We start from the raw sequence: 22,873 nt of genomic DNA on the forward strand, positions 1-22,873 counted from the left end.
TAGCATATGAATTAAAAAACTTTATGTGATTAAGCAACTGCCAAGATGTTCATCCTGAGCCCTATTCATGCTACTCGTGTTGAAAGAGAGTGGGTAGACTGCTCTAGTGTCAGACTAGAGCCCATCAGAGAAACTGACATTCAGGGCCCACTCTCACAACGAATGAGGGATGAAGATGGTACTAAATGTAATATTTGTCTCCTATGATGGGAATAAGAAAAGAATAAGGAAGGGCTGATGGCATTGTCCTTGGCTGGGGCCCAATGGGAATCCTCTGTTACTCTGGAAGACAAGTCTAACCACTGGGTTTAACAGAGGTGGATGACAGCAGTAAGACTTCATAGCAGTGTTTCCCAACTTCTGGCCCTTCAGCCATTCAAATAAGATGCTTGTTAAAACTAAACACATCCCTAATAAAAATGGCTTAGAAATATTCCATGTTTGCCAAACTACATAAATTATGGAAGCAAAATTGGGCAATACCGATGGATTCTCTGCGCAGTGAGCTGAAAAATGACATATAGACATGCACCTAACTCCTTGTAACAATTTTATTTAATTATACATTGAAGAAATTAATTCAGACGACAATGGAAAATGATTTAGCATTAATGCTGGTTCTGTCTCGGTTTGATTGTTACCTATAAAAATAAAAAGGAAATGAAAAAAGTTTCAGAGAATAGCAGCCTGATTCATTATAGGAACTGATAATTTAAGCTTTGAGTGCAAATACATGCAAGGTCAATCTAGCATACTGCTTATTCCCAGTAATGCTGGTTAGAAAGGGAGCTAATAAGACGGGAAAGAAGAAGTTCTCACCAATAACAGCAAGAGACTTGATCTAAAGAGGCCAAGCCGGCTGCTAAAGCTTGTGACCTGAATAATCCATCTGATATCAGAGATACATTTGTCTTCAGCTTGTATATGACCACCAAATGAACTGGGCCCACTAATGTATACAGACTGAGTCCTTCAGCATATATTCCAGGGTTTTACTCGCATACTGTAGCAATTCAGAATATTATTGATAAATGGCTTTTCTGTCAGTGGTATGCAATATGATGAAAAATGCAGAAAGCCATTACGGTACATACATTTATATGCCTATCTAGTTCAAACCCCAATATCTTTATTATGAAGAAGTATTTAAAAACAACAATTCATGTTTAGCACAGAGGACCATATAACCATTAAGAAAGGGATGAATTAGTTATAACCTGTGGGCTGAAGACGACCTGGATATCACAACCTTGGGTAAGTTCATTTTTATTTTACATTTAACTTTCTTCAGTTCTTCAACTGTTCTTTCTACTGCAAAGCAGCTGAGTTTCAGGTAGATTTGATGTATTCTGGTAGTACAAAAATTCCCTGCTTAACACTGGGGTTAAAGTTTATGTTGTCATTATAAAGGGCTAGGCTTAGCACAGTAGTGGCAAGGGTCAAGGTTTAGAACCCTGCTTCAGCTGGCACTTTACCAGGATGGCAAAAAGCCTTCTCTGGTAACTTAAACAGCTGAATTACATTTCTTTATAGGGATCCTGTCATCAGAAAACATGTTTTTTTTTCAAAACGCATCAGTTAATAGTGCTACTCCAGCAGAATTCTGCACTGAAATCCATTTCTCAAAAGAGCAAACAGATTTTTATATATTCAATTTTGAAATCTGACATGGGGCTAGACATTTTGTCAATTTCCCAGCTGCCCCTGGTCATGTGACTTGTGCCTGCACTTTAGGAGAGAAATACTTTCTGGCAGGCTGCTGTTTTTGTTCTCAATGTAACTGAATGTGTCTCAGTGGGACATGGGTTTTTACTATTGAGTGCTGTTCTTAGATCTATCAGGGAACTGCTATCTTGTGTTAGGGAGCTGTTATCTAGTTACCTTCCCATTGTTCTTTTGTTTGGCTGCTGGGGGGGGGGAAGGGAGGGGGTGATATCACTCCAACTTGCAGTACAGCAGTAAAGAGTGATTGAAGTTTATCATATCACAAGTCACATGACTTGGGGCAGCTGGGAAATTGACAATATGTCTAGCCCCATGTCAGATTTCAAAATTGATTATAAAAAAATCTGTTTGCTCTTTTGAGAAATGGGTTTCAGTGCAGAATTCTGCTGGAGCAGCACTATTAACTGATTCATTGATGTGAATGAGAAGCAATCTGGGGTGAGTAGCCCCAGATTATTCACTGACATACTATAGCCTTTAGTCGTCATAGCTACCTACACTACTAACTGCCTTTATTCTTGATGCAGTTATCCGTATCCCAAAAGCTATTCCTACTCAGCTACTGATTACTGACAGTAGTATCTGAATAAAAATGTTTTTGGGTCCTTGGTCTGCAGATAAAGTTAAGGTCAGTTGTTATTTCAATAAGAATTTCAAGCACGGTTGTTTTCCGATCTTACAGTAATTATACACAGACTAAAAATAACACTGGGGATATGATAGAATCACATGTAGAGAATCTTCTTGAAAGCTGAGAAAAGCATGAAACCAGCAGAGGACTACAGGGTCCAACAAACAGTCTTTTTCTGGTCTGTAGCACTACCCAGTGCATAGAAGGAAATATTGGACACAGGACTGGGATATTGACCAGTCTCTTTATTGCTGCTCTCCAACTCACATAGGAATAACACAGAGGCAGCAGACCTAGTGACCGCTGAGGAGCAAAAAAATAAATGATAAACCTGTGGTTCTTCTAACTGTTAAGCAATTCCATAAGAACATCATCCTTGCTGTTTAGGGGTTATAACACTAAGAAATATTGCTGTGGGACCCAGTAACTACATTATATCCAGCTGGAATTATATATATGTATATATATATAGATATATATATATATATATATATATATATATCTATATATATATATATATATATATATTTTTTTTTTTTTTTTTTTTTTTATTACATATTTCTTTTTTTGTGGGGGATAATAGAGACATTTACAACATGATCTTAGTTTTATATTAGAGAGCTAGGTTTATACACCTACCACTTATTCATGCTCACTGTCTGTGTTGCTATGCTCTTCACCTTTCACAGGAATAAACATCCAGGTTACAGTTCACAGTCTCAAATTGAGGGAACAGTAGGTGAATTTAGTGCGAATGATCTCACTTACCTATCATAGTTGCAAAACTGCCTCTGTCAAATAGGATCCAGAGCCCAAAGCAGAGAAGCATGCCTCCCAGGATCTGGAAAACAAGAGTGGGACTCTTAACAATCCACATTACAGCTCCAAGAACCTCTGAAATCAATGATACAAGAGAATTCTCCCTTCAAAAAAGGTGACAAAGTGAAAGCCCCCCCCCCAAGCAGAGTTGCATTGTGGTTTTGGTATCAATCATGTCTGGTGGACCCAGTCAAGGCTTTCGGTGTACCTGCTACTGGTCAGCAATCACAGAAGCAGTGGAAGCGGGGTGTGGCTTAACCAGACATACATAGTAACATAGTAAGTTAGGATGAAGTTCAACCTTTGAACTCTATTTTAACCTGCCCAACTGCCAGTTGATTCAGAAGAAGGCAAAAAACCCATCTGAAGCCTCTCCAATTTGCTTCAGCGGGGGATAAATTCCTTCCTGATTGGACCAGTCCCTGGATCAACTTGTACTATGAGCTATCTCCCATTACCCTGTATTCCCTCACTTGCTAAACACCATCCAACCCCTTCTTAAAGCTATCTAATGTATCAGCCTGTATCACTGATTCAGGGAGAGAATTCCACATCTTCACAGCTCTCACTGTAACAAACCCTTATGAATATTTAGGCATTAGACATGGTGCCTCCCAACCTCACTGCACAACATTTGTTGTTACTTCTGAATTAATATAAAGACGCAATGATGTGGCACTAAGATACAAAAGTCCCATTCCATGCACATATCTAACAACAACTAAGTCAACGTAAATAAAGTCATCGTAATTTGTAATACCAGACCACCTACACAATGGGTATATTTATCATAAAGAGAAAAAAGAACACGGTCTCTTTTTACCCTTTGATACAAGTGGCCCTAAAAGGTCCAATCCAAGTGTACCTGGAATGTTCCTCTTTTGTAAACTGTGGTGAACTCTTGTTTCACTCATTGATGAATATGCCCCATTGTCCTTTATATATAGCCATTCAGAGCAGCAATATGAACAAATGGATGTAACATGATGACTAGCTTATGCCCCATCAGTCCCTACATCTCCTCACAAAAAGTAAGAGAAGGCTGACTGGCCATCTACTCATAAAACATTCAAGATTCTCATGTTGTGTCCTAGCATGAGAGGCCATTTTTAAAGGGCTCTAAAATAATTGTATTAAGACAAAGGGCTACTCTACCTCTTCCTGCAGACAGCAGAATGCAACATACAGTGCTTAAACTCTCCTTCTGCTGCTGGCCTCCAGCCCACGGCTGCTAACTGCCACATGGGACTCTGCACCTTAAACAAGACACTGCACATGCAAACTAAGTAGGAGAAGACCTGCAGAGATATCTACTAGGACGTTTATAGCTAAAATTAAGTGTGTTTTGGGACATTTATATAACCCAATGGAACTCATTTTATGGATATGCACCATTTTGAGAACCAATTTAGGCCTCAAACTACATATTCCCCATGTAACACTGTTCACTTGCTTCTGGGGAAACATATAAGGACACACAGTTGCAAAACAGACAAAGACCCAAACAGGATTTAAGGGGGTGCTACAGAAAAGGTATTATTTCATATCCTTTTTATCCCAAAATGAAATCAGGCCCCATACACTATTTATCATTGCCAATATTATTAAGATGATTTTCGAAAATGCTATAGGCCCCTTTCTGCTCCTCTCAGTAACCTGAACCACACCATTGCTCTGCTTCATTCCTGTATTCATCTACAGGGACAGAAAACTCAGTGAAACTGGTTTATCTAGTGGGCCGATACAAACACATGTACATGGGACATTTAACTTTCAGTATTGTGCTTAAAAACAGGAATGTCCCATTCATCAAGACTTGGCAGATGTTACTGAGAGGTGAGATGACCAGTAAATGGAAGTTTTGATTACAAGCAGCTGCCAAAGAACTAATCCAGCTATCATTGAAAGGCAACCTGTAATTAATAGGACTTTATTGTCAACAAATCATAGCAGGTGAACTGTGGATGTGGGACAGCAGGTATAGTAGGGAGAGTTGATGTCCATATTAGCATTGAAGGAAATTGTCTCTGGGAAGAGATTGTGGTTGTGGGATAACAGGCATAGTAGGTTGAGGTGGTACCTATAGTAACAGTGGGGATAAAAGTCTCTGGTAAGTGAATGTGGCTGCGGGATAGCAGGTATAGTAGGGAGAGATGGTGCCTATAGTAGCAGTGGGGATAGTAGTCTCTGGGAAGGGAGTGTGACTGTGGGATAGCAGGTAAAGTAGGGAGAGATGGTGCCTATAGTAACAGTGGGATAATAGTCTCTGGGAAGGGAGTGTGACTGTGGGATAGCAGGTATAGTAGGGAGAGATGGTGCCTATAGTAACAGTGGATAATAGTCTCTGGGAAGGGAGTGTGACTGTGGGATAGCAGGTGTAGTAAGGAGAGATGGTACCTATAGTAGCATTGGGATAAGAGATGGCACTACCATCGTTTCACATGTGTCTTTGTTGGAAATTAGAGTCTTTAGTCTGAACAAGGCTAGTTAAAATTCCAGATATGCTAACTAAATGACATTGGAATTTCTGAAATGCACAACTGATACTAGATAACCAGTGCATATCTATTGCAGTTTCACTTGCAAACTAGGATCTAGTCTGTTTTGTGTATGAAATACAGCAGAGTAGCTGTTCCAGAATAGCAGCATATTTCTAACTCCAAAACAAAAAAGAACAATTCAAACCAAATTACACTGGAGCTACATTTAAAAGTACTCTTGTAAAGTATTTCTACCTCTGTTCCCCATGCCAGGCTGCAAACTGTGCCAGTAACGCAATTGTTTACTTTTCTAATGTAAGTTGAGTCTCCAGGTCTTTTCAGTTCTTAAACAGTTTGCTTACCTACAAGTCAAAAGCAAGAGCCGACATATACTGTATTCGCTGTTCAGAGCTCAGCAAATCATTGCTTAGGGGTTAATTGTAATCCTTTAATACAATAATTCATCTTCAAACACTTTAGAGAACATGCCTGCCTTTGTTCCCAGGTCTGTGTTATATCAGAGAGCACAAACATCAGGACCAACAGAGCAAGAATGATGGAGAGTAAGATTTATTTCACATTGGCTAATGGCACACGTGTTGTGCCATATATACACTGGCCCTTCCACATATAAACTATAGGCAGTGGATTGGCTTTTCTCTTCTGGCATGTAGACGCCGCTGTGTGCCATGAGCCTGTAATGAACTGTAGCTCACCATACATAACTGGTTAGGACAGTATCCCTTTCAGATCCGCTCCAGAAAGTCGGTAACACAAGCACACGGCTGAATATAGACAGCAGATTTTGGGGAGGATTTCCCTTTAATCTCATTTCAACACAGTCGATGCAGCTGCACCACTGAAGAAACATGATTGCGTAGGGATGTTTGTATCAAATGATTCATGATATTAAATTGGAATCTCAGCAAAAACACTTTTTATTTCATAAAAAAAATGTAATCCTGAGCTATTTAGTAATTGAAACATTTCAGTTGTTTTAAAAATTGTGAAGTGTACCTAATTTTACCTACGAAAACTGGGAAAACTTATTGACTCTAGTATAAGCCTAGACACAACTACAGCCCTGTCTCCCAGCAGCACACATTCTGCCAAAGCGACCCCCCCAGCGATCAACCGGACTTCTTTGCAAAGTTGAAGGTGACAGAGAATTGCCAAACGGATTACTGTGTGCATTGTCCCACTGTCCCACTACCATGTGCAGAGGGCGCTGTGTGATATTGCCATCACTGTTAATCTGTCGTATAACCAACAGAGGGCGCTGTGTGATATTGCAGTCACTGTTAATCCTTCATATAACCAACAGAGGGTGCTGTGTGATATTGCAGTCACTGTTATTCTTTCATATAACCAACAGAGGGTGCTGTGTGATATTGCCATCACTGTTATTCTTTCATATAACCAACAGAGGGCGCTGTGTGATATTGCAGTCACTGTTATTCTTTCATATAACCAACAGAGGGCGCTGTGTGATATTGCACTCACTGTTAATCTTTCATATAACCAACAGAGGGCGCTGTGTGATATTGCAGTCACTGTTATTCTTTCATATAACCAACAGATGGCGCTGTGTGATATTGCAGTCACTGTTATTCTTTCATATAACCAACAGAGGGTCGCACTGTTATTCTTTCATATAACCAACAGAGGGTGCTGTGTGATATTGCAGTCCCTGTTATTCTTTAATATAACCAACAGAGGGTGCACTGTTATTCTTTCATACAACCAACAGATGGCGCTGTGTGATATTGCAGTCACTGTTATTCTTTCATTTAACCAACAGATGGCGCTGTGTGATATTGCAGTCACTGTTAATCTTTCATATAACCAACAGAGGGCGCACTGTTATTCTTTCATACAACCAACAGATGGCGCTGTGAGATATTGCAGTCCCTGTTATTCTTTCATACAACCAACAGATGGCGCTGTGTGATATTGCAGTCCCTGTTATTCTTTCATATAACCAACAGATGGCGCTGTGTGATATTGCAGTCACTGTTATTCTTTCAAACAACCAACAGATGGCGCTGTGTGATATTGCAGTCACTGTTATTCTTTCATATAACCAATAGATGGCGCTGTGTGATATTGCAGTCACTGTTATTCTTTCATATAACCAACAGAGGGCGCACTGTTATTCTTTCATATAACCAACAGAGGGCATTGTGGGATATTGCAGTCTCTCCCCAAGTGAACTGTTGGTATAGTAATGATTAAAAGTGACTGCAATCTCAGCTACTCTGGTCGGGTACCGCTGACCCGAGTATAAGCCGAGGTAGACTTTTTCAGCACATTTTGGATGCTGAAAAACTCGGCTTATACTCGGGTATATACGGTAAGTGATATTTATATTCTTTCAACTACTGGTTTTGGATCCTTAAAAAGTATCAGACCTGGAGGAAAACTCACTTCCGCTACATCAAGAGCCAAAACCAGCAGTAAATGCAGAACACAAAGACATATACAAATACTGCTTTGTGTTGCAAATATATATTTATGAATCATTTCTAATTCATGTATAGTGGAAAGTCGCTTAAAGTGTCACTTTTATGTATTAAAGTATTCCCTATGTTCAACATGAGTGCAACAAATATGGATTGTGCTGAACATACATTTTGTCTTTTGGCTTCATCACAAAAATGAGGAGATGACTTTCCCATAATTTGGAGGTTTCTGGATAATACTGTATATCCCATACCTTTATAAACGGCTGCACTGCCATATATACCTCTACCGTCAGTATATTTGCATAGGAGGGAACAGAAATGGTTACTAATTGGTCATTATTTTACTTATCCAGTGGGTAAATACTAGGGATGCACTGAATCCAGGATTTGGTTTGGGATTCGGCCTTTTTAAGCAGGATTTGGATTAGTCCGAATCCTTCTTCCAGGCCGAACCAAATCCGAATCCTAATTTGCTTATGCAAATTAGGGCGGGATGGAAATTGCGTGACTTTTTGTCACAAAACAAGAAAGTAAAAAATGTTTTCCCTTTTCCACCGGATTCGGTTCGGTATTCGGCCAAATCTTTCAAGAAGGATTCGGGGGTTTGGCCGAATCCAAAATAGTGGATTCGGTGCATCCCTTGTAAATACAAGTCAATGTTATTGTTAAAGGAGAAGTAAAGCTAAACTAAAGTAGTAGAAATGTTGTACGTGATGTTTTGGGCTTCTGCGCCAGCCCAAGGAAACCACAGCCTTTTAGTAGTAAAGATCTGTGTCTCCAAAGATGCCCCAGTAGCTCCCCATCTTCTTTTCTGCTGATTCACTGCACATGCTCTGTGTTGCTGTCACTTACTGAGCTTAGGGACCCACTCACAATATACAGTACACATAGAATAGAAATGTCACAATATAAGGCTGATTAGTAATTAATACAGATAATTACTACATGGCAGCACAGAAACCAGTGCAATTAGCATCCAAATTTAATATACAGACTTGTAACATCACCTTATATCACAGGCCAATCTCATTTTCTGTTTGATCATTTGCAACGACCCCTGAGCTAAAGATGGTCATACACAGGCCGATAAAAGCTTATTGGCCCGTGTATGGGCCCCTCCAATGGGTTTCCACAGTCTATATGTGGCCGAAAGTCACATGGACCGCATCTGTTCATTGATGCAGTCCAGCGATCCAACTGCCCGTACACCTGCATTATGATCTGATCATTGGGCCCTAGGGCCCACCATTGTATCAGCCTAATATCGCCCACCTCAAGGTGGGCATATCGGGGGAAAGATCCTTTCGTTTGACAAAATCGCCAAACGAGCGGATCTCTTTGTGTATGGCCACCTTTAGCTTCTCAGCAGCTTCTCAGAGCCCACTGAGCATGTTAGTGTCACAAGATGGGGAATTCCTGTGACAAGTTTGAAGTCCTGGATCATTGCTGCTATTGAAAAGCTGAAACTTTAGGCTGGTGCAATAAGGTCAGTATGTAAAACATGGCTTTTTTAGCCATATCCATTTTTAGAGTTTAATTCTCCTTTAAGGAAGAAGGAAATGGACATAGTAAGACTGAAATTTTCTTTCCAGAAAAGGTATAAATCCTAGAATTGCTGGGCTAACACTTCATGTGGCAATCCCTTGCCCTAACCCTATTAGCAGAGGGCATCACATGTAGTAATTGGTGCCCATGATCACTAACAATCTGTATCCAAACAGACAGAGGCTATTGCTAGAACGATAGAGATGATTTGAACCTGACACTACATGCCATGCTATGAAAACGTGGGTGGGACTCCTAATTGGGTATAAAATGCCTCAGTCCCCTTGACCACTCAGTTAACACTTTTCACCAAACCAAAGGGCAGATTATTACTGCTTTTTGTGCTTCAATAAACGCCTGTTTTTACAAGTCTGCCTGGAGGATTGCTCTTTGAGTTCCTGCTCTACAAACAAATACAATGATTTCAATAGGCTCGTTTGCAGTTTAATCAAGATATTAAAGACTATCCATAGATTTACCCTTAGAGGGTGCCACCCCGCTTCACAGCTGGAATCATTAAGTGCAAAGAAATAAGTAAAAACAAAGTACTTACGAAGAAAAACAGGTTGAAGACAAACAGGAAATATTTGGTAACGCTCAGGCAACCTTTGATAGCCATCTTGCTTCTCTTCCTGTGCAAGGAAAAAGAGACAGACAAAGATCATTTTCTGTATCTGATTGAGTGACTGCAATTGGTTTAACCTCATTTTCAGCTTCCATCTAAATTACATCAATGTTGCGGCCTGACAGTCTGCTGCATGTTAAACGCATGTCTGGCCACAAATACACATTTCCCAAATGGCACCTATGTTTAAAGGAGAAGTAAAGGCATATTTAATTGGAGGTGCAAAAAGTTAGGCACCCCAAAGTGATACTTCCAGCGTACATACTTGTACGTTGGAAGAACTCAGGGCCAGTGAAGTTTTCTGCTGATAGGAGCACCGGCCCAGGGTGTGAGGTGATTATATACAAACACTTGGGGGGTGCTTAACTTTTGACACCCCCAAGTAAAGAGCTCCTTTTCTTAAAAAGAGAGGGTCTAAAACTTGCCTACATCTAGTAACCCATAGCAACCAATCAGATATGTGCCAGCCTGTAAATTCTACACACTAATTAGTTGCTATGGGTTACTAGACATGTAGCAAACTTCAGGCAGTTTAGTAGCCCGCCTTGTAGACATATAAGATTTACAATGGTGGTTTGTGTCATTTTCCCTGGAAGCACACAGCTTCATTGTAATCAGCTTGAAAAAGGAACTAAAATGTTCTGAAAGCTTGCTATGATTATATTAGTTAGCCAATAAAGTTATCATTTTGATACCACTTTTGTTATTTTTTATTTCATAAGGCATTCCTCCCAACATTTTGGAAATAAAAAGAGGGACAAAAAAGTTGCCGTGCGCAGTGCAGGGAATTTTTTGACCATGCGCATTTTGTGGCCACACCCCCTAATTACCATGTTCATTTTACAAAATTTGGCAGGTTATGAAAGTTTAAACATATTTCTGTAGAATTTTTCAGTTATTACAGTTTTGCTAATGAAGGTGAATTGCCCTTTAAGCTGTGAATCTAACTTCTCCCAAGGGACCTGTTATCTTATATTGTTACAATTAATTATTTGCTTATCTCAAAATTGTTGCAAAAGTATTTTATCTGCAGTTGTGGCTGTTTTGGGCTCTCTGCCAAAAGCCAATTAAGTTAGAAACATTGTTTCTTTTTCTGCCTGTTCGGTGCAGAGAAAATCAGGACTTTCCAGTAAAAAAGAGGGACTGCGGGTTGAGCTGTCAAAAGAAGGACTGTCCCTCTAAGGGCAGGGGCACACGAGCCTGGCGACTAATCGCCTGTTCTTCGGGGCGACAATCTCCACGAACTGCCTTCCCCCTGCCTTCTACCTGCTAAAATGAAAAATCGCCTGCGGCAATGCACTTGCGGTGCTTCGATTTCTGAAGTTTCCTCGTGAGGCAACTTCGTACGGCTTCAGAAAACGAAGCGTCGTTTCGCATTCTACCAGGCAGAGGACAGGGGGAAGCCGTTCGGGGAGATTAGTTTCCCCAAAGAAGAGGCGATTAGTGGCCGGGCGACTAAATCTCCCCGAATCTCCAGGTGGGCCCTTACCCTAAAAACGGAACAGTTGGGAGTTATGCAAAAGGGTTGCCCTGTTACTATTCCAGAGCAATGTAGTAAGCACGTGCATTTGTATTGACAACTAACTATTCAAAAAATGTGAAATTCCATATTTGCTGCTGTCCCTCTGAGCTGATAGAGCAGTCCTACAACAGAGGTACATGCACTGCAGTACAAGTCTGCACATCCTTCAGTATCTATTGACCAAAGTTTGACTCAACATGACACTAATGGGACAAGGGTTTGTGTGTATAACCAAATAAACATACCTGCGTACAAAGCAACGGAAAAAGCAAACATTACAGTCACAATCCAGAAGGCCAGAAAGGGGGTTGAAAATTTGGTTTGAGAAAAACATTAACAATATGAACGGTGCATGTGTTTTCCAACTTGCACATTTGGATATTTCACCAGCAGATATTCCACCCACCCAGGACAAAACTCTCTCTTACACAGGGTCGGACTGGGGGGCCGGGGCCCACCGGGACTGGTGTCCAGGGCCCCCCCCACCTACTTGTAAGGTGAATCGCCGCTCGGCATAATTGCCAAGGCGGCGCATCGCGCATGCGCAAACGGCGCTAGGCGCGCATGCGTAAACGTTGCGCATGCGCAAACGGCGCTGCGATGTGCCGAATTTTTTTTTAAAAAACTGTTTGGGAGAGGGAGTCTGGCCCGGCGGGGGCCCACTAGGGTCGGGGCCCACCGGGTATTTTCCCGGTATCCCGCCGGGCCAGTCCGACACTGCTCTTACATTACCTACCCACATATCAACTAGTTGGGAGTTATCATTTATGAGACAGTTCAGAAAATAAGTCTTTAAACAGATTGAGATTACAATACTATGGGGCTGATTCAGTAACATTCATGCTGAGGGACCTTAAAGAGGTTGGTCACCTTTAAACTAAGTTAATAAAATGAAGTTTTGGTATGTTGCAGAGAGTGATATTCTGAGACAAGGTGGCATTTTTATTGTTTTTTGAGTTATTTAGCTTTTTATTCAGCAGCTCTCCAGTTTGCAGTTTCTGAAATCTGGTTGCTAGGTTCCAAATTACCATAGCAACCATGCATAGAATTATATACGATACAGGAATATGAATAGGAAAGGGCCTGAATAGAGAGATGAGTAATAAAAAGTAACACTAAGGGGCACATTTACTTAGCTGGAGTGAAGGAACAGAATAAAAAAAACTTTGGATTTCGAATGTTTTTTTTTGGCTACTTCGACCATTGAATTGGCTACTTCGACCTTCGACTACGACTTCGAATCGAACGATTCAAACTAAAAATCGTTCGACTATTCGACCATTCGATAGTCGAAGTACTGTCTCTTTAAAAAAAACTTTGAACCCCTACTTCGCCACCTAAAACCTACCGATCCTCAATGTTAGCCTATGGGGAAGGTCCCCATAGGCTTTCTAAGCTTTTTTTGGTCGTAGAAAAATCGTTTGATCGATGGATTAAAATCCTTCGAATCGTTCGATCTAACTAATTTCGGTAAATCCTTCGACTTCGATATTCGAAGTCAAAGGTTTTACCTTCGGCAGTCAAATATTGAGCCTATATTCGATATTCGACCCTATGTAAATCTGCCCCTAACAATACATTTGTAGCCTTACAGAGCAGTCAGTGACCCATTTCTGAAAGCTGGAAAGAGTCAGAAGAAGGCATTTAAATTAAAAACCTCTAGAAAATAAAGAATGAAGACCAAATGAGAAGTTGCTTAGAATTGGCCATTCTATTACATACTAAAAGTTAACTTAAAGGTGAACCACCCCTTTACCAGTGGTGGCAGACGGGAAGATTAGTCGCCCAGCGACAGATCTTCTCTACTTCGGGCGACTAATCTCCTCAAATGCCACCAATGCGATTCGTATTCTTGCCAGCGGGATGGCATATGAATCGATTAGGATTTCCGAAGTCGCCCAAAGTTGCCTCATGAGGAAACTTCGGGCGACTTTAGAAATTTGAAGCAACGTCGATTTGTATTCATATTCTTACCGGCGGGAAGGCATTTCGGGGAGATTAGTCACCCAAAGTAAAGGAAATTTGTCATTGGCGACTAGTCTCCCCATCTGCCACCACCCTAAATCTGTTTATATCAAGCAATATACATGAATATTTAGTGTGTGTGTGGCCAACCTTATAGTGAAAAAACAGGAACCTCACGCAACCACACTGCCAGCAGAACGGTAAACATACGTGCCCCTTTAAGGGCAGAAAACCAGCAAAGAAATGTGCAAATTTGTCAGTTTGGGGTATTTTTCTCTGTAGGCCCATTCAGAATGAAAGATCAGCACTATTTATAAGAATAAGCTTTGTGTTTGCAGTATAATCTGTCAGGTGTCTCCAGCTGTCAAGTGTATCAACAAATCATTTACATTTGCTGCAAAAAACTAATTCCGTGGTATATTTTGCATTACTAGTAAAACTGTAATTTTTTTTCAGCTGGTCAGTTACAGCCAGAGAGTAATACGTTTGATTAATATGATTAATATGATTTCTAGTAATATATATTTTTTTAAATTTGGGACTTCCCTTTAGGAAAAAACTGCAACGCATTTATTGATCTACCTCATATGTGATTTTCGAGAGTGCCTGAACTTCGATGAACTATATATATATATATATATATTGTAAATTAAACTATTTAATAGTGTGTGTGTGTGTGTGTGTGCGTTAATACTGTTATAATGTCACCCAAATGATATTGTTAGAAGTGAGTTGAGTTTTCACAATTTACTGATTACAGTTAATACAGTCAAATATAATAATGACTAATGTCCTAATTAAGGATATAAAACAGAAACATGCAGCCTTTAATTGCAATACATTTTCCAAGCATTTCTTGGAACTGTAGTGCTGATTTGTCATTTAATGGGAGGGCAAACAGACTGCCCAAAATTCAATTAGATGAGAAAAGCTTATGTCCTAATTCGATTCCAGATGTAAAATGTATCCCATTGTTTATCCCATGAACATTCTATTAAGTCTGAATATTGAGCATAAGTTGATGAACCATAAAATAATGTTTTCTGGTCTATTTTCTGGTCTATTTTGCAGTGATCCCCTTAATGAGAACTATAGTTATCCAAAACCCTTGTATGGCAACAATGGCTTCCCAATCAGGTGCAGCTAAAACTGTTGCCCTATGCAGGGGCGATCCTGGCCCCTCTGCCGCCTGAGGCAGCAGCAGTTGCTGCTGCCCCCCCCCCTCCCCCGGAAATTTGCTCTTAAAGTACCAGGAGCAGCATTTTTGCTGCCCCTGGTACCTAGTGGGGTGCTGCCGCCTGAGGCGACAGCCTCTACTCGCCTCATTGGCGAAGCACCCCTGGCCCTATGAAAGGAAGCTTTGTCATTAATGGAGTATCATTTGATGAAGCAGAGTCAGTATTCTAAGCAATAGCTGTTTAATGGATATGCAGTTGGGGATCATTTACAAATACTGAGCCAATCTACACCAGTACAGTTACCAAAGGCAAGGAATTAGCAATTATTTTGTCCAGTGTACTACATGCTAGAGTAAAGGAACGCTCTGATTGGTTGTTAAGGGTGAATGTATTTGTGCAAATTAGCATCCTTGTTAGTAAAATAGTCATGAGGAAAGGCATTTTGAAGGACACATTTTTTTTGCAGACAAACAAAACAGTCGAAACACTTCTTATTGGCCTTATAGTTGCATGACCTACATGATTCCATCAGGCCACCAACAGGTTACTGGGAGGCCCATTTACTGAGGGTCGAATATCGAGGGTTAATTAACCCTCGATATTCGACCATCGAAGTAAAATCCTTCGACTTCGAATACGAAGGAATTACCGCATATACTTCGATCGAACGATCGAAGGAAAAATCGTTCGATTCGATGGATTTTAATCCATCGATTGAACGATTTTCCTTCGAACAGAAATTGCTTAGAAAGATTGGTGCTCGGTAGGTTTTAAGTGGCGGTAGGTAGTCTAAGTTTTTTTTAAAGAGACAGTACTTCGACTATCGAATGGTCAAATAGTCGAACAATTTTTAGCTTGAATCGTTTGATTCGAAGTCCTAATCGAAGGTCGAAGTAGCCTATTCGATGGTCGAAGTACCCAAAAAAAAACTTCAAAATTCGAAGTTTTTTTTACTTCGAATCCTTCACTCAAGCTTAGTAAATGTGCCCTTAATTCACAGGGGTGGATTAATGAATAGACTACCGTAGGCTATAGCCTAGGGACCCAGAGTGATTAGGGGCCCATCTATCTTTTTCAATTATCACTTTAATTTTATTTTCTTTAAAAAAAAATATTTTTATCTGTGCTGCTGGGTCTGGGTCCGGTTCAGACAGATGCATGGTACCTACTGGTAGAAGATTAGGCAGCTAAACAATGCAAGGCACATTCATGGAGTGATCTTTAGCTCTCTCAGATGATTTGGAACCCAATGCTCCTCATTAATCTGCCACTGCTAAAGTGACACCTATTAAACACTGCTATGATCAATCCAACACTTCTATCCATACAACAATCACATCTGAACTTTAATCACACACAGCAACAAACAAACATATTTGTATGGATATTCAGTCCTAGAACAAGGAGGGTTGATATGATTTATTAAAGGCAATTCAGGATGCATGCTGCAGGAAAATGGAAAGTGGCTAGTATTGTGCTCCCAATGATAAAAGAATATGAAAAAATGTGTGCACAACAGGAAATCATAAAACTGGTCAATTCCAGGACTATGGTAAGGGCTATATACAGTATATGTGTACACATATCTACTATTCATATGGTTTATAACGCTCAAATGTGTTTCTATTCTGCAGCCCAGACAGTGATTAATGTGTTTGATGTTGATAGCTGATTCATTGAGTTTTAAAGGTCCAAGTCCAACTGTTCCCCATTCTTTGTCCCCTGGTGTAACACAGTAAAAAAATAAGGTTATTTTAAATTTTGGTATGATGTAGAGATTGATATTCTGAGCCATTTTGCAATTGGTTTTTATTTTTTATAATTTGTGGATTTTGAGTTATTTAGCTTTTTAGTCAGCAGCTCTCCAGTTTGCAGTTTCAGCAGTCTGGTTGCTAGGGTCCAGATTATAATTCAAAAACTGTAAAGAAGAAAAAAATTGACCAATTGAAAGGTTGCTTAGAATTAGCCATGGTATAACATACTAAAATTGTAACCACCCATTTAAGCACATTATAGTAACGTCCCTCCTATTGTTAAATATAAGGATGGTTGGAGTCACCGAAGAGTTCCATGAGTTTATAAAGGCACAAGACCTCAGCCCAAGTGCTTTAATACAAGTCAAATTGTCTATAATATTCTCTCATACTGTTAATAACTCAAATAAAGTTGACAAATATAGCTCTGTATTCTTATTTGGTAAAACGTTCTAATTGCAGTGACAAGAACTCCTCTAAGTAGAGTCCCATATGTCATAAAATGATCTATTAAGAACATGTTATAACCTCTGGACTCTCATAACTACCGCAGAATTATACTGTGTGTGAGCTGGAAATCGTATAAAATGACACGCACCCCTTACTGTGAATTCTCTTGTGAATTGTAATGCCACATTCCTTCAAGATTTCCCATTGCAGCCAACACATATCCAGGAGTTTCTCTTGTTCAACTTCTATACACCTGTACTACCTGGAAACCCGTTATCCAGAAGGCTCTTGATTTACGGAAAGGCAGTCTCTCAAATGATTTCCCCTTTGTCTGTAGTAATAAAACAGCACCTTGTACTTGAACTAAGATATAATTAATACTTATTGGAAGCAAAACCAGCCTATTGGGTTTATATAAGGTTTACATGATTTTCTAGGTGACTTAAAGGAGAAAGAAAGCTATGGAGGCATTTTATTGCCAATAGATTAGCTGCAATAGTGCAAGCTAGAGTGCTATATTTATTCTGTAGAATGTTTTACCATACCTGAGTAAAAAGCTGTAGAAGCTCTCTGTTTGTTTAGGATAGCAGCTGCAGTATTAGCTTGGTGTTACATCACTTCCTACCTGAGTCTCTCCCTGCTCACTTATAGCTCTGGGCTCAGATTACAGCAGAGAAGGGAGGGGAGGGGAAGAGGAGCAAACTGAGCATGCTCACACCCAGGGCAAGGAGGTTTATGCTGAAGGCAGGAAGTCTGATACAGAAGCCCATGTGTACTCAATTGAAGGAAAAATTAAGTGTTTCTTTTGAGTCAGAGCAGCACTACTTTTAGGGTTTACTGGTATATTTAGGCGGACCTTTCTGATAGGGCTTAATTCGTTTTAACCTTTCCTTCTCCTTTAAGGTATGAAGATCCAAATAAGTCCTGAGCATTCTGGATAACAGGTCCCATACTTGTACTAGAATGTATCTGGGGTAACTAATAAGCTCAGTTTAGAGCAAATACATTTGTCTGGGTGAGGATGATGCACATACAGGGTTGCTTCTTTTTCTGGTCGTTGCTGGAGTTAAAAAAAAAGGGCAGGAGGGATAGTGATTTCTCCCTGCGCTGCTTCTTTTCTGGATAATGAAGTTTACAGCTACAACTGATGAATTCCAGACTGAACAGTCCATCTTTCCTCTACTAAATGCCACAGCTGAAGAAACGTGTGTGAGCCTCCCTGTCCTGAAAATGTTTCATATAGCAGATGCTATTCCCCTTTGGCACAGCAACAGTCAGCTAAAAGCCTAGCATCTATAATAACGATAATGAAGCAATTAGGACTGTAAGTTTGTTGAGGATGGACCAGGAGAACATTAAGGCCAAACACATCTGGAGAGTGTACTGAGGAACAACTCCACTGGGCTTCACTGCCTAATGATCATTGGGATCACATGTTTACTGTACAAAGGAGAGAGAAAAAGCAAACTCTCTGGCAATCCTCTCAGTTGATGGAATGAGAAATGTTTTCATTGACATACATCACTATCTCTGATATAATGGCTAGTCAATTAGAGTGGCAAATTAGCTTGAGGATTTGTCCAGCACCTCGATTCACTACATTTACTGTACAAATGGCTCTCCACTCATATATTACACGCAGAATTCTCATGAGCATATGGGCTATCCACTATATATTTCCTCCAAAATACCCACAATGGTAACATGCAGGCTGAACTGATTAGCTCATACTATAATGACTACTCAGTGGGAGTCAAATTCAGATACTGTAAGTAAAAATTAGTCTACAAAGTCAACCTTTTCATGATAGTTTCATGAATGCATATGACTTTTATATATGACTGTCAAATTGATATTTCTAAAATGATAAGCCGGGATATCAAACAGGGGGAGAGCCAAAATTCTGTATGACATCATGGATTAATGTCTTCCAACTGCAAACCACACATACCAATCTGGTCTAATAGATGATCCTGAAATGTATAAACATCTAGAATTCTGCTAGTTAGGTCCTGTTGTAGGTCATGGGATTCATTTGTATTGACATCACAAGAAGTATCTATATCCATTGCTATGACACCATGCTGCTTATGACATCCAGCAGCCCTATGCCTAGGGTTACCACCTTTTCTGGAAAAAAATACCGGCCTTCCTATATATTTATCTTTTTTCCCTATTAATAACATTGGGATCAACCATCAATTTTACCGGCCAGGCCAGTAAATTACCGGCCAGGTGGCAACCCTACCTATGCCTCATGTAAGAGGCCCCATTTAGCCCTCTTTTAGCTCCTTGGTTCTTTAAATGTTGGTCTCCGTCTCCTCTAAGCTCTAACCTTATCATGTGTACAGTGTGACATCCCATGGTACAGGGTATTTGCATGCAATCTCAGGAGACCCAGGTATCCCATCTAGGGTTCAAATTCCAGCAGCATCAAAACTGAATAAGGCCATCACCTCGTTCAGCCTCTTGGAATTCTTATCTAAGTAACAGGACATTTCCAAGCGGGTTACTACTGATGTTACGACTGGCTTGCCGAGTGTGCAGATGCCTCTGAGCTTTTGTTTGAAGAGTTTTTCTTTTTTTGAGCATAAAATGTCTATACCGGGATATCTTTTTGCTAAATAACGTTGCAGCAAACGGTTTGAAAAAAGAATATAACACCCCACCCCCGTGCCCACCCTCTTATTTCAAACACGTTACATTTCCCCAACTCTTACATCTAATTGTTTCCGACCTTCATTAACCAGGGATGTAAGTAACCACAATGGAAAAGAATAACTGTCTCACAGCGTTTACTATTAATGCTTTTAAAGCAACAATTGAATGAATTAATAAAGGCACAGGCTTTAAGACAATGTGGAGAAATGTGGTTATTGCCAGGTAGATTGAAGCTACATCTAGTTAGACTGTCCAGCCTGGTGTTCATACACTAAAATGAGTCTCCTATTGATTAAAATGGTACAGGTATGGGACCTGTTATCCAGAATGCTCGGTACCTTGGGGCATTCCAGATAATGGATCTTCATACCTTAAGTCTACTATAAAATCATTGAAACATTGAATAAACCCAATAGGCTGGTTGTGCTTCCAATAAGGATTAATTATATCTTAGTTGGGATCAAGTACAAGCTACTGTTTTATTATTACAGAGAAAAATTGTAAAAAAAATTAATTACTTGGATAAAATGGAGTATATAGGAGATGGCCTTTCCGAAATTTTGAGCATTCTGGATAATGGGTTTCTAATAACTAATGCCATAACTGTGTCTTTAATCTGTAACAGAAATGAGAAGCTTATTGGGGGCTGAGATATAGCTTATCTGTAGTACTGTTAGGTCAATTTAAAGTGCATCTGTCTTTCCACAACACATGTTCAACATATGGCATCGACTGGCTAAAGATATTTAAACAGCTTTCTGCATGATAAATTGTACATTTTCCCATGTGGTGGAAAGAATTGCAAAAACTTGCAAACCATTTCTACAACACAAGTGTTTTTTAAGATTATTTTGCTTAGCAAGAAACAGTTTATCATTAAAACTTGAAAAAGTGTAACTAATGTTGTAACTTTATTTTTATAGTGGCCAGCCTCAAACTGCAGATCATGGCCTCTTTTTTTCTTTGTCCTCCATGTTACTACTGTTAAGTAGGCATCCAAAACATTTGGCTCAATTCTAAAACATATCCAAATTCCCCTGTATGCCTCTTATTTTCATCCTCTGTTGCTCCTCTATAGCTAATACAAAGTTCTTCAAGGTACTTGTTTTGTGACACTTTTGTTGTCAGTGTCGGACTGGCCCACCGGGATACCAGGAAAACTCCCAGTGGGCCCTCATGCTGCTAAGGGCAGAGACACATAGTCAGATTCAGAGAGTTTAGTCGCCCGTCAACAAATCTCTTCTTTGGGGCGACTAATCTCCCTGAACTGCCTTCCCGCCGGTGATTTGCATTCTAGCAATCAGAGCGCTTTGTTTTCTAGCCAGCGGGAAGGCCGGTGAAGGCAATTCGGGAGATTAGTCACCTCGAGGAAGAGGAGATTTGTCGCTGGGCGACTAATCTCCCTGAATCTGACCGCATGTCTCTGCCCTAAACCCTATTTCATGGCCATTCCCTATTTCTATGAGAACAAAGAGGCTAAATAGATGGAATAATAGATTATAGTATGTAAAGAAACGAGACTTTGGGGCAGATTTATCAAGGGTCAAATTTCAAGGGTTAAAAAACCCTCGAATTCGACCCTCAAAGTAAAATCCTTCTCATTGGAATATCGAATTCGAAGGATTTTAGCGCAAAACATTCGGTCGAACGATCGAATAAAAATCGTTCAAATCGAACGATTTTAAGCGATCGATTGAATGATTTTTATTCGATCATATAAAGTGCCCAAAACCTATCTACAATGTCCCCATAGGCTAACATTCAATTCGGTAGCTTTTATTTGGCGAAGTATTGAGTCGAAGGATTTTTAAAAGAGACAGTACTTCGATTATCGAATGGTCGAACGATTTTTACTTTGAATCGTTCGAATCAATCGATTAGATCGAAGTCGATCGAATTTGAGCACTTCGATGGTCGAAGTACCCATAAAATTACTTCTAAATTCGAATATTTTTGACTATTCACTTGAGCTTAGTAAATCTGCCCCTAGGAGAATAAAGGTTGAGTGAGTGAGAGGAAGAATAATAGTACTGAGAGTGGGCCCCTAGTCTAATGTTTTTTGGGTGGGCCCCTGGTATAAGGTTTTTTGGTCAACCCCTGATGTTCCAGTACAACGCTGTTTGTTGTACCCAATGTTTGCTTTGGATCTAGTGGTGGATACACACCTATTGATCTACTGCTCAGAGTTTATTTATGAAATTTGTTCTTTCTGGTAGGTATTATATATTGTATATAGCGATTAAACAAAAATATAAGTAAGAATATGAAGCTAGCACTTTAGGATGCAGAATATAGAACCTAAACCACCATCTGTTCTTTGTGCTGTGAAGAGGAAATGCATACTTACAGTTTCACGGAAAGAGAATCCTTAGTTAGATGCTCATCGGACAGTTTCTGCTAGAGTCATTTCTGTGTATGACAGATATACTATCTAGATCTCACTGTCTAGGCGACACTTGAATACATCACTCATTTCTATGTACAGAAAAATAACGTGGTATTCCCACTGCAACAACATAACTACAGTACAGTCTGACGGGATTGTAAATAGAACCAAAATATGACAATAATGCCAAGATTACAAGAGAGATTCCTATACCATGATACAATCAAGGCCAGACGGGTCATTTGATAAGATTCAGATGGCATCTGGGCGCAAATGTACCCCATAATATGGAGAGGATTTTAGGAGATATACAGAATAGCTTTGGGCAGACACTAGAAATATTCTAATAATTAAAGATGAGTTCATTGAACAACATTTTTCTTAATAAGGCTAATAAGTTTAGCATTGCTCACAGTTGTAGGCGCCTTCTTTAATGACACAATAGAAAAATAAGCTCAGAAAAATTCTTGCTGTGATTCCCAGTGACATCAGGAGATGAAGTCCCAACGCCAATGTTTGAGTACAGAGAAGCGTATCTCATTTATTGCCTAGAAATATATCACTGGCTAGAGGAACGTCCAATATTGCTTCTTTCATCTGTTGCAGAAGGGTAACTCCCATCGTCCCCAGCTACAATCTATTTCACAGAATATATAGATCAATACTC

At 39.9% G+C, this 22,873-nt stretch overlaps 1 protein-coding gene across 1 annotated transcript in view; it reads right to left on the reverse strand.

The window, feature by feature from the left end:
- cd37.S (CD37 molecule S homeolog) overlaps positions 1–22,873 on the reverse strand; it is a gene marked incomplete at its 5' end in the record, with an annotated part of 66,909 nt that overhangs the window by 20,613 nt on the left and 23,423 nt on the right. The window contains 2 exon segments of the mRNA NM_001094216.1: positions 3,125–3,197; positions 10,219–10,297. Of these exon segments, the coding sequence (NP_001087685.2) occupies positions 3,125–3,197; positions 10,219–10,284 (139 nt within the window).

This window comes from Xenopus laevis, chromosome 7S (genome assembly GCF_017654675.1).
Source record: "Xenopus laevis strain J_2021 chromosome 7S, Xenopus_laevis_v10.1, whole genome shotgun sequence".
Lineage (NCBI taxonomy): Eukaryota > Metazoa > Chordata > Amphibia > Anura > Pipidae > Xenopus > Xenopus laevis.